This window comes from Pipistrellus kuhlii, unplaced genomic scaffold (genome assembly GCF_014108245.1).
Source record: "Pipistrellus kuhlii isolate mPipKuh1 unplaced genomic scaffold, mPipKuh1.p scaffold_m20_p_15, whole genome shotgun sequence".
NCBI lineage: Eukaryota > Metazoa > Chordata > Mammalia > Chiroptera > Vespertilionidae > Pipistrellus > Pipistrellus kuhlii.
The window spans coordinates 39,545,413-39,558,680 of NW_023425460.1; the positions used below are offsets into that span (position 1 = coordinate 39,545,413).

Here is a 13,268-nt window from a genome sequence, read left to right on the forward strand (position 1 = left end):
CAACTTGGGGGTGGTGTCATCACAGCTTTCTCTTGATTCTAGTTGTCTTTTGTTTCCCGTCTGCCGTTGGGAGAGAAAAGAAGCAGGAGGCTGTGCTTCCCTGGACACACCATAGTATTATAATAATGCGGGGTTGGCTCGGGGTCCAAGACCTTTCTAAGTGTCTCAGGTAAAAGGGTGGGGACCAGGGTTCTCTGGCTTCTTAATAGATTCAGGTGCTCAGTGCTGAGTGATGCACCAGGCCCTGAGCTGGAGTAGCTGCACCGCTCATGCCCCCAGGGTGGGCGTGGCCCCAAGGATGCTGGCAGCAGGCCGGGCTTCCACTGGGCGGAGCCGGTGGCCTGGCCTGTGCCATGGGAGAACGCGGCCGCAGACACCCTGGGCCGTCCATCTCGGTTGCTCTCTGTCTAGAACTCAGACCGGACGAAGTTCCCCGCCCAGGATCTCTAGACAAGAACCCTTGAGTTATAACGAAGGGGACTGTCAACCCCCAAAGCCTCGGTTTTGATGGCTGTGAAGGTGTGGGGGTCTCACTGGGTCTCCTGATGCTCTTGCCTCTTCCCTTCTGAGCTGCTTCCCACCCTGTCTTCATTCCCTAAGCCTTCCCAACCTGTGGGCCTCGGAGTGAGTCACTTAACCAGATGGTGCTCATCCCCGTGGCCGGGACGACTCCCTGCGTCCAGAAAACAAACCACACCCCGGAACGATGATGCATTGTGGGGGCCAGCGGCACTGGAGTGTGGCGATCGGTCTGGGGTTCGTCCCTCCTGCTTTGGGGCGGCGGCTGGCTCCATTGCCCATTGCTGGTGAGCTGCCTTGGCCGTCGGCAGAGGTGGGCTAGAGGGTACCCTGGTCGGCAGGTTGGCTGACCCATCAGAGGTCAGCACGGGTGTGGGGGCTGGCCCCTCTCTTCCTCCAGCCAATGCCATCTTGGATGTCATAGATACCAGGACTTACTTTAAGCAGAACATTCTGGACTAATGAATTCGACTTGGGCTCCATTTTTTATTTTGTACTTTGGATCCTGGCATTAAGGAGATCAGAGATAAAATGTCATTGTTTTGCCAGAAGACTGGCCACCAGAAAAGGGGGTAGTTTGAGTTTTCTTGAGTAATGGGGGGGGGGGGGTGTGTATCTATTATAGATCAGCAAATTTCTACAGCTCTGTGATTTTAAAGAGACCTCTTGCCTTAGACCAGTGGTCGGCAAACTCATTCGTCAACAGAACCAAAGATCAACAGTACAACGAATGAAATTTCTTTTCTTTTTTTTAAATCAATCTTTATTGTTCATATTATTACAAAGGTTCCTCATTTCTTCCCCCCTCCACCAGGTTCCCACCCCACCCTCCGCCCCCTCCCCATCCCCCATTGTCCTCATCCATAGGTGCACAGTTTATGTTCACTCTCTTCCTCCCTCTCTTTCCCCGATAGTAAATCCCTTTTCAGATAGTAAATCAGTTACTTAGCATTTTCTCATATCAATATTTTGAGAGCCAAATTTTTTAAACTTAAACTTCTTCTAACGCCACTTCTTCAAAATAGACTCTCGCAAGCCATGGTAATTTGTGGAAGAGTCACACTCAAGGGGCCAAAGAGCTGCATGTGGCTCGCTAGCCACAGTTTGCCGACCACTGCCTTAGAGGGTGCCAATCTTGCTACTTCTGTCACTTTGCACATTTGTCAGCGATAATATCAGGGACACTTGAACGAGTTGTGGGACTCTGTGGGACTTGGGCACCTAGCTGGAAGTTACACACTTGCCTCTGGGGGGCTCACGGGGATGTTTACATCATTGCCACATTCTGCTGGGCTTCCTGAGGGCTGTTGGAGGATTCAGATTCGGGTTGGAAGGTGGTGTTGCTGATGCAGTGGTCCAGGTCCTTCTTCAGTCTCGGGCCTCTGGATCCCTCCCCGTTGTAGGAAAACTTGTAGACCAGTTACCTCGGTTCTCACCTGCGGTGACTTCACTCCCCAGGAGGGGTTTGGCAATGCCACCATGCATTTTGGTCGTCACAGCTGGGCAGCGGATGATGCTGTTGTCTAGTGGGTAGAGGCCAAAGGTTGCTAGGAACCCCACCCCCTCAAAATTACCAAGATGTCAGCAGTGTCCAGGCTGAGAGATCCTGTTTTCACATGTTGATTGAGCAAGTCTTCTTCCTGAAACTGAAGAACTGACTACGAATATAGGAAAATATTTGAAAGTAAATGACACCTCAGTTTGCAAATGTACATTTTAAGTTGTCTTTTTTTTTTTTTTTTTTTTTGCCAATTATATACTTAAAGTATCTCAGTAATTTTCTAGAATATTCTAGAGAAACGATTAAAACTACCCAACATGAGGACACAAGCGATCATAGCTGCTCATGCTTCGGGAAGGCCTCTGCCCCAGAGGAGAGCAGCGGCCGCTGTGTGCGTGAGGTCCAGCGGTGTGTTGAGTGCAAGACGTGATGTGAAGTCATTACATTCATATTTCTCCGAATCTTAGCCCTGCCCTCACCTACTACATCGTCTTTCATTTTTATTTTTTTAAAGTCAGAGACCCAATCCAGATCATTTTGCTTCTCCCAGAATAAATACTAAAGTGTGTGTGTGTATATGTGTTGTGTGTGTGTGTGTTTTGTGTGTATGTGTATGGGTGTGTGTGTGTGTGTGTGTGTGTGTGTTTAAAGATACAGCTCCAGATTACCTTCTAGGACACCATTCTGCTTTCTCAATCCTTTTCTTATTCTTAAAAGGAGCCCTCTCTTGACAGTGCTTCATACATCTCGGGGCTCCTCTGTGACATTCCGGGAAGTAAATAAAAGGTGTAAATTAAGAAAACAAGTGTTGGTCGCTCCTACTTTAACCTCCTGTTCTGTTAAACGGCTTCGTTGAAGAGGGCTGTCACGACTCTTGAAAACGTGGGAAAATCTACAGCACGCTCGTGCCTTCAGCTGCCTGTGGGCGCGCCGGAGGCTCGATGTGAAAATTGTATGGCCCCATCTAACTGGCTGTGCGTTCACCGAACCGAATAGCGGATAGCGGCTCCAGAGGCGGCTCTTTCCCCCTCTCCCCTGCTGGGTTAGCTAAACTGTTTAACTTGAATTGCATGCTATTAAGATTTGCAACCTAATCACCCAAGTGCCATTTTTCAATGTCTCTTGTGTAGCAGCCTGTCTGTATGACCCAACCCCAGCCTTATAAATTTCTAGGCATCTGGCAAGAGCCGGTTATCAATTCCTCCCTGATGTGGGGATGATAAGGCCTTTGACCCCTACTCTTCCCCATAATTTACACACACCCCCATATTCGCCCCATGCCCTGCGGAAGCCTGGCCAGCCGGTGGGAGGAAAACAGAAGCCTCCAGACCTCTGCAGCCTGTGAAATGGGAATAATAATTTTTATCCCACCCATTTCCCAGACTTGCATATTTATCTCACATAAAACGTGCTCAGGGTCCCAATAGAAAGCAGTCAGGTAGAGAGAAGATCATGGCAGTGACACCAATTGAAACACATTTAAAAAAAAATAAGTTTATTCACATGCCATGCCTTACACTCATTTAGAGTGGAGATTTAATGGTGTTTTGGTATGTTCACCGAGTTTTGTGACCATCACCTTAACCAATGTTAGAACATTTTCATCTCCCCCAAAAGAAACTCTTTACTCGTTAACTCTCGCTTTCCCCATTTCCTCCCACATCTGCTTTCTGACTGTGCACCTGCCTGTTTGGGGCGTTTTGTGTATGTGGAATCGCACAATATGTGGTCCTTTGTGTCTGGCCCCTTACACCTAGCATGATCTTTTCAAGATTCATCTATGCTGTGACACATATCAGATCTTTTTAATTGCCGAGTAGCATTCCATTGTGTAGGCAGATCATGTTTTTTATTGCTCCATCATGAGCTGATGATGGTAAGCTTCAGTATTTAAAAATAAGAAGGCAACCCGGCTGCTGTTGCTTCAGTGGTTGAACATCGACTTATCAACCAGGAGGTCACAGTTCGATTCCCAGTCAGGGCACAAGCCTGGGTTGAGGGCTTAATTCCCAGTAGGGGGTGTGCAGAAGGCAGCTGATCATTGATTCTCTCTCATCATTGATTTTTCTCTTTCTCTCTCCCTCTCCCTTTTTCTCTGAAATCAACAAATTAAAAAATTTATATGAAGCTAAACCATCTTTCTTTTAATTTGTAAATTTCATTAATAGGAAGTTAAGTGCTCTTCCGGTAAATACTGTTTTGGGGCAAAAATTTCAAGTCTATGGATGCTCTACATATTTGAACAAGCACTTACCTTAACGGACTCTACCTGAAACCAAACATTGGCTCAAGGTGACTTCCGAGTTTGTGGACTCCCAGAAGCACCAAAGACTTTTATTTATTAAAGTAGAAACGGTTGCTAGAAACTTTTCCCATAGTTTGGCTGAGGATTAAGACATTACGTCCCATGATTCATACCAGTGCCCCATGGCTCCGTCTCCTCTTTTTCCTTTCTCCTCCGTGGTAACCGCTCCAATGGCAATCAGAAGGTTGTGATTGGGTGAAGTTATTTCCATCGCGGGGAGCGTTCTGTTTAGTGTTAGGTTGGTTGGTTTGTTACTCTTCTGGTTGTTGGTTTTACCTGTTGCAAATATTAAGAGGCCCAGGTATGTTTACAGTCTGCAGACAGGAAAGAAAAGCCACTTTGCCCAGAGTGGCTGCATGGGCTCCCACCTTCGCTGTGGTTGCTGTAGCAGAGGTGGGAGTTTCTCTGTGGCGGGGAAGAGGGGTTGGAGGGGCCCAGTCTGGGCCGGCTGCTCTGGTCACCACCCTCCAGCTCTGCTAACTTTTCAAGAAATACCTGACACCTGGTTTCCCCCTTTTATTGGCCGCACATGTCAGACACATGACGATGATTTTCACTCTAAGAAGCAGGGAGGCTGTAGTAGTTGTTAAGGGGACTCTGAGAACTAGGTGCTCTCTCGCAGCCATCTGAATGAGGAGGTGTGGCTTGCTATTCCGAGCACCACGCCCGAACAGGTGGGGAGAGATGGGAGTGGATGGGATTGATCCCTCCAGTCATGTGTGTCCTGTCACATGGAGGAATGAGATGGTGTGTGCTGCCATTGTCACCTTACACACACACACACACACACGCACGCACGCACGCACGCACGATTGTTTCTTCTCGCGAGGCTCTCTTCCACCTGATTTTTACTAACAAAGACATACATGTCTGGGGTGGCAGGAGATAGTCGCCTATCTTGGGTGGCACAGGGGTTCATTTATCCCAGAGCCCTGATCCCTCCGATCGATCTGACTCCCTCTTTTAAGCTGAGAAACCTCAAATACCATAGTACTAAGCGTTCATTGCAAAGCAGCTGGCCCAGGCTGTGTCTCCCTGCCTTCCGCCACGTCACCGAGTCCAAGCAGGACCCATTCTGATCGCCCGAGACCGAGACTGGTGCCTGATGACAACAGAGGTGGCTGCTCGAGATCTCTGATTGGCAGCAGCGTGATTCCTTCTGGAGATGACACATTGGGGGCGAGTGTCATTTTGGAACCAGGGACGTGAGTGAATGGAGCTGGTGAGCGTTCGAGAGAATAGGAATGAGAGGGTGTCAGGATCGGTCCTGCCTGTGGGAATCCACTGGTTTTACTATTGATGTCCTTTATGGCCTTCCAGTGTGATTCCTCCTTTCATAACAAGCTTTTTCCAACTATTCAATTTAATAAGTTTCTGTGCAGCTAGTGCATTTCAGCCAATAATGGTTTGTTAAAAACAAACAAACAAACAAACAAACAAAAAAACCAACAACATACCAGAGAAGCTTGAAATAACATTTTCTCATAAATTAGTCCTCATTTGCACAGCGATCCAGTTATTACACCACGAAGACCCTCTGGAGTTTGATGTTGTCAGGACACATAATAGCAGAGAATAGTATGTTATTAGCTAATGCTAATCATCGGTTAGAAATGAGAAAAGAAGAGGTGTCATCGGGGCTCCCGCGGCTAACAAGATGTGAATTATGAAAACGTCTCCCGGAGAAATTCCAGGGTTGTTCTAGAAACCCGTTATTTGCATTTTCAAACATTTGGTTTCCTTCAATAGGGGAGGAGGGTGCCGGTTATCAGCCCTGCTTTCTTGTTCAGTGCCGGGATGGTGATTCTGTGTCCCCTGATGCCAGCTCAGTGGGGTGGCTGAGTGACATCGTCACGGATCAGGGAAGAGGAGGGAGGTGTTGTATGGGAGGTGGCACTTGCCATTCCCGACTGTGGGGCTTCCATATTGCTGATACCACCTACCTTTGCACGGACGCAGTGGGCACACCTGTGCACACTCACGCCCGTGCACAGACTCTCACCTGGCCACTCACCCGCGCTCACATTTCTAACAATAAATCCAGAAAACAAATACCATGTACATTTGCCTTGTCAATGATTGTGCCCGGGTTTGGGGAAGAAGTGGGCTTGCCTTAGATGACAATAATGGCAGCCTGTCTGGAGCCTGCCCCCATTACTGTTTCTCTGCATCTGCGGTAGGTTGTTTGTGAGCATAGTTCAAGTATAATTAGTTCCCATCGAAGTTACCTCACCTTCAGTGGTGAGAATTATTGATGGAGCTGAACTAGATGAGCGTAACCTGTACAGACATAACTTTCTTTCCGAGTTACCAAGTGCACATGGGCTAGCTTGGGGTGGTTGGTTGATGTTGCTTATTATTATTTTGTATCTTCATTTTTGTATATATTTGTGTATATATCGGTAAATAGTAAGAGGTAGGATTCTAGCCCCTTAAGAATTTCTCAAAAATTGTTATTTTACTATTTTTTTAATTTATTTTTTTAGTGGAATGGCTCTTACCAATGCCCCTTTTTTAAGTGAATTTTCAATTTCTTTAAAGATGCTGTGCTTTCAAAATAAAATTCTTCCAGGGTATGCATAGAACCCTGACTCCTATCTTTAAAACCTGGGGTTCAATTTGTCCTTTTCCAGGGAAGTTCTGGGTACATCTAGTTGGAAGGATTTAAAAAAATCAAAAGCATTCAATTACATGATTTCGAGAACCCATTCCATTTTGCAGTTCTAACTTATTTTAGAGATCCACCAATAACCCTTCCCCTCTTTCTGTAGAGAGGAAAACACCTCAAAGACACAGCCCAGATGTATCGGGCAGGTTCTCCAGAGAAACAGAACCAATAGGGTGTGTGTATATGTGTGCATGTGCGTGCACACATGTGTGTCACTCACCATAGGGAATTGGCTCGCATCGTTATGAAGATTTGGCAAGTGCCAAGCTCCGCAGCCAGTGAGCTACAGACCCAGGAAACCAGTGAGGTGGTTCCAGTCCAAAGGCTGGCAGGCTCGAGACCCAGGAAGAGCCAGAGTTTAAGTTCAAGTCTGAAGGCAGGAAAAACCAATGTCTCCACTCCAGGCAGGAGGAAGTAAGGCCCCCTTATTTCCGGGAGAGCTCAGCCTTCAGCTGATCAGGGGAGGCACATCCACCTGAGGGTTTATTCCGTCTCTCAGTGTCAATGTGAAATTCATCCAGGAACACAGCAGCATTCAGAATACTGTCTGACTTTACATGACCCCCTCAAGTTGACACATACAATTAACCTTCATGCCACACTTTTCTGAGTCAGAGATGAAAACTCTGGTCTTCCTCTTTTTGCCTTAGAGGTAAGTCAGACTTCTCCCAACAGCCAAAAGCTATTGGCTAGATTGGGCCCGAATTACATCATTTCATACAGTCTTTATCTCTGAAGGTGTTAGTATTTTTTAGGGGGTGTGTGTGGGATGCTTTTCAGCACCTTCGTCTATACTCTTTTCTTTTTTGTTAACTTTTTCTGGCAGAGTAAATTGTGCTTTCTAGCTCATTGCTTTTCATTCTGCTCACATTTAAATATTGCCCAGCCAGCTGTTGAGCGGGGTGTGTGTGTGACCTCATAAAGAAACAAAATAGTAGAGTGCACCACTGTTGCCATTTTTTTTTTTTTTTTTTTTTTTTTGGTGGCACATTTTTCCTCTCGATCCATGTGGTGATATCCAGAACCGGTCAACACTCCGTGTCATCAGGTGCTGAGTCTCTGGTGAAAATGAGAGAAACATCAATGATGAGAGAGAATCATCAGCTGCTTCCTGCACGCCCCCCACTGGGGATCCAGCCCGCATCATCTGGGGCATATACCCCGACCAGGAATTGAACTGTGACCTCCCGATTCATAGGTTGACGCTCAACTACTGAGCTACACTGGCCGGGCTGGTCTTCCTCTCTTTTAATATGCCACCTTTCCCAGAGGCGATGCAGGTCTTAAAATCCTCTGTCACCAATGGCCAGTGCTTCCAGAGAAAGCGAGGAGGCAGACTTAGCACCAGGTAGGAGGCCCCTCTGTCCTTGTACGGAGCTTGGAAGAGTGTATTGACGCATAACGGAAAAGCCCACAGTTAATGCAGGCTCAGGCATGGCTGGATCCAGGCGCTCATTCATACCCGAGGACACCATTTCCCCCCAGCTGTTGGCTCTGCTTTCCTCCAGATTAACTTCATTGCGGGGACAGGTTCAAGCCCAGAGAGAGCTTACCTTCCCCCTCAATTGCCAACCAGTAGCTGTGGTTAAGGGGCTGCGATAGACGGAGAGCATTTGGACTGAGCATCCCTGGAGCTGGGTGTGGGATCCACTCCACTTGAGCTGTATGGCTTTGGGAGTTGGGGTGGCACCTCCTCAATAACGCAGGGTGTGCTGGTAGGAGAAAAAGCACAAGTAGATGCTGTGCAGGAAACGCAGCCGAGGCCTGCTGTTTAGCCTTTAGGGTCCGTTGACGAGTTTTCTACTTGTTAGGGGAGACTGGACTGCCGTTGGCTCACGGCACAAAGTGAGTTTGTGTATGCATTTGAACTTGTTTATACGACACCTACTCCCCTCCCTCCCCAAACTTGAAGTGGCCTACAGGAGTTCATGGTGTACAAAAGGTTTAGAAATGAGTAAGTAGGGAAACTAGAATAAAGAGAAAAGCAGGGAAGTCCCCTAAGATAAGACGGGAATAAGGTGACGTTCACAAATCCCTAAGCTGGCGGGCGGGCAGCTGCTGCGGGGCTGGTGAAAAGGAGCCGCTCATTGGGCTCTGAGGTTGCTGGGTATGAAGAGCATCTAGACCTTGTATGAAGGGGTGTGTGTGTGTGTGTGTGTGTGTGTGTGAGAGAGAGAGAGAGAGAGAGAGAGAGAGACAGGCCCTGCGGAGGCATGGGAAGATGATAAAGATGATGCCCGTTGATGGTAACCCTATTAGATGCATGTCTTTCCCAAACTCCTGGGCACCTGCCCCGCGGACCTTGCCTCTTTGCTCTCAGCATTGTGTTAGGAAACAAAGCAAGCAGACAAGGAGGGAGACCTCTCTGTTGCTGGGTTCCTTCCAGGAACAATGGACGGGCCACATCGTTCACCTTTGGTGGGAGGCGGGCAGGTGAGTCACTGCTGTGACAGGGCGGAATGGGATCCCGGGCTGTGGAGCGGGGCGGTCCTGTGAATGGACTCATGCTTGCCTAGTGACTCACATTCCTGTTTACCAATGAGCCACGGGAGTGCTGTGGGGACCGGGGCCTCCGGTCGGGGTGGGCAGCACTCCGGGCTCCTGCCACAGGCGGCTTTCACAGTTGAGATGCAGGGACAGCTGCTGCCAGTGGAAGGCCCTGGAGAGACACCGGTTTGTAGGTGAAGTGGCCCCGTCTCGTTTGGGGAGTTCACGTGGCCTTTGGATGATTTTGTTCCAACTGGCTCACCCCCATCTCTTTCCCCCATGGGAGCCCCGGGAAATATGGTAGCCAAGGAAATTATTCTAGAGCCGTGGCTGCTGTTGTACAGATTTGTCCTTCATGTCCATCGATTTTCCATCTCCCGGTCTTTGGTCCCCGCTATGCTTTTTAGTGACTATCAGAGCCTAAGATATTGGGTCTTGCGCTCAGTGTCACCCTCTTCACTAAATTCTGTGACTCGGGTGAAGAGGGTGAGCCATCTGTGCATGGGGTCTTCCATCGTATAAAACGTCTAACACCTGGAACAGAGGCAGGCGGAAAGGATATAGACATTTTCTTTCCGAAAAGCCAATTGGAATGATGCTGCTTTGTTGGGAAAGAGCTCTTCTCGGGCCTCAGATCGCCCTTCACGCCCCTAAGTTCTCCGCCATCCATAGAGCAGCCACCACCCTCGGCACAGGCACAGCCTGTAAGTTGACTGAGGCCTGGTCCGTACTCCCCCTCTGCCATTGACTAGCTGTGTGACCTTGGGCATGCTCCTTAACGTCTCTGAGTCCGTTTCCTCCTCTGTGAAGGGAGGGTGACAGGACCTACCTGAAGGGTAGTTGCGAGGTGTAGCGGAGGGACACGCACACCCATGGTGGAGCCGCAGGCGAGTGACAGGCAGGGGACCGAGGCAGCTCGCGCCACGGGGCTCCGGCTGGGTAGGGATTCGGGGCAGCACATCCTCTCGGATCACCTGAAGTGGGGGCTGCCAGGCCTTCGAGGGGGCTGGAGAGGTCTGTGCCATGGCCTCTCTCTCAAAACGATTGCCGTCTGGCAGAGGGAAAGGACGTTAAGACGTCCCCAATAGCTGTAGGGTGGAGCCCTACGTAGCTGCATTTTTGTAGGGTAGGAATACTGCATGGCTTATACCAATGGTCGGCAAACTCATTAGTCAGCGGAGCCAAAGATCAACAGTACCATCGAAATTTCTTTGGAGAGCCACATTTTTTAAATTTAAACATCTTCTAACGCCACTTCTTCAAAATAGACTCGCCCGGGCAGTGGTATTTTGTGGAAGAGCCACACTCCATGGGCCAAAGAGCTGCATGTGGCTCGCGAGCCGCAGTTTGCCGACCACTGGTTTATACTAATAGAAGATTCAGTAAGGTAAGTTGAGAGAGAGAGAGAGGGAGAGAGAGAGAGAGGAGACAGGTGAGCCAAGTGGCCCCCTGGAGGCCCAGAGGCAAGCGTGGCCGCGTACCTTGGGGTGACGAAGGGCAGAGGTGGGGAGCGGGAAGGGATGGCACAGAGTCTGCATGGAGGAGGCTGTGTGACGATGCCACCAGAGGGGGTCCCCAGGCTGGACGGCAGGGAGGTGGACAAGCTGTGGGTTCGCGTGGAGCCCTGGAGGAGCGGGGTCAGGGTAGAAAGCCAGGCCGGGGCCGCCAACGCCTGGGGACCGCGCCCCCGCCCGCCGAGCCTCACTCTGTTCCCCTTTCTTCCCGGCCGCAGTGTCCCCTCCCTTGCTGCACTCAGGGCCACGACTGTCAGCACCTCTACCCCCCCTCAGACTTCACTGTCAGCACTCAAGTCTTCAGGGACATGAGGAGGAGCCACTCCTTACAAAAGGTTGGGGAGCCCTGGTGCTTGGAGGTAGGTCACGGAGCCCCATGACGGTATGAGATGAGCCAGCCCCGCACGCACCCGCCCATCCAAAGGTCACCTGCAGCCAGGGCAGGGCCCGTCCGCCACGGCCCGGCTTCCCGCCGAGTCCCTGGCGTGTCGGGTGCCATGATGTCTGGGTGAACTGACCACTGATGGGTGTATCAGAGCCATAAAGATGCCCGTTTACCAGAAGAGGGCGGCGGGCGGGGCTCCCGGGGATCCGAGGTGCCTGGCTCCTGGGGGTGGCCGGCGGTCCAATGTCCTGCGTAGCCTCTGTGACAGCGAACAGCACCTCATGCCATTGAACTTGACCCCCAGGAAATCATTCCCTGGGCCCTTTCCCAGCTCCCAGTGGAGGAGGAGCTATCACCCCCACGTTGCTCTGTTATCAGTCACTTAGCATGCATAGCTTTGCCTTTGGAATCAGGCTCCCCCGCCCCCCCCCCCCCCCCCCCCCCCACGCAGGTGGGCACGGCTTTCTTTGCAGGCCTGGCTCTCCAAGGACAGGGAGCATCCTCAATTCCTTTTAAATAATTCAATATGTCGTCAGTACCCCAAGTGCTCCGCCATGACAGGCCTCTTTGGATTAGTGGTCCCGAGAAATAAGAACATCGAGAACACGCTTTCATCTTCAGAAAAGCACAAGTCAATGCAGATGAACATTGTAAAGTAACTTTTAGACTTAAACGGCAAATGATTTCGTACTAATGCTAGTTAAAAAACAAAAAAAAGATAAGTGAATATCCTAGAGCCAATTCATAAAGCCCTCTACTTTTAAAAAGCATTTATTGTATACCTACTACGTGCTGAGTGCTGTGCTACATGTTAGGGCTCAGAGGACAGAGACAGGCCTAGAGCATATTAACACGTGTCCACGTGACTTGCCTTGGAGAGAGAAGAGGTGGACTAAGTCATCTTAAGAAGCTTGTTCTAGTGTAAGAAGTAGTACCTAGCCCTTTAAGAGAACCAGAGATGTGGAGGAAACCATACAGAAGAAAGGCAGACATCGACTTTTTTTTTTTAACCTGTTTGTAATCACTTCATTATTTGGATGCAATTCTTTTCTCAACATTCATGGGTCTAAAATTTAAAAGTCTTTACTCAGGTCTGTGTTTTCCTCTCACGTGACGTAGCACCCAGGATTCGAAACACTCTCATGTGCCTTAGCTCTGGTTGGTCATGCCATGGATTGGCGTCTTGTGGAAAGCTTGCTATCTGGCCATTCCCCTTCCGGCAGGTGTGCAGGAGACAGAGGAATGTTCTGGACTGGGCTTGGATTACCTGGATCCCCGTGCGTGTGTAAGCCCTGTCCTTTCGCTGGCCTGGCTCTGACAGAGCAGGGGGTCCCCCTTCTGTACAGCAGCTGTGGCCAGGTGCAAGGTTTTCCTCAGCAGCCCCTCCCTGGGTCATCTATAATAATCTATAATAATAAAAGCATAATATGGAAATCAACCAAACAGCCTGAACAGCGGAACGACAGTCCAGATGACCTTCTGGATGAAGCCGGGGCTGCGAAGGCCTACTGTTGCATGAATTTCGTGCACCGGGCCTCTAGTCTTTTAGTAAGTGACTCTGGATGGAAAGGCCTTAGCTGTTCTTCCACCAGGGCCTGCGAGCACTAACGCATTAACCTTTGGTCGGAGTTTTGAGACCCATAAAGGAGAACCAGACACCCATGCAGAATCTGAGGAAAACGAAAGAGGTTTCTGCCTGACACCCCGAGACCTGCAGATTAGATCCACAGTGCCAATGTGCCCCGTTTCTGGGCTGGGGTCTAAATTCCCAACCGGGACTGGGTCAGGCACGGCGACACTACTCACAGGCTGTGTGAACTTGGCAAGGTTGCCCTACTGCTCTCCCTCAGTTTCCCCATCAGCGAAGGGGGATCCCACAGGGCTGTTCT

The 13,268-nt window shown here is 49.7% G+C and overlaps 1 protein-coding gene across 46 annotated transcripts in view; it reads left to right on the forward strand.

Annotated features, from left to right (window-relative positions):
- TCF7L2 (transcription factor 7 like 2) overlaps positions 1–13,268 on the forward strand; it is a 193,971-nt gene that overhangs the window by 109,833 nt on the left and 70,870 nt on the right. For 20 of the 46 annotated variants that reach the window (XM_036439052.2, XM_045582091.1, XM_045582088.1 and 17 more), the window contains one exon: positions 11,213–11,353. The exons of the other annotated variants lie outside the window; for them this stretch is intronic. In XM_036439052.2, coding sequence (XP_036294945.1) covers positions 11,213–11,353 — 141 coding nt within the window. The remainder of the gene's footprint in view (positions 1–11,212; positions 11,354–13,268) is intronic. 46 annotated transcript variants of the gene reach the window in all.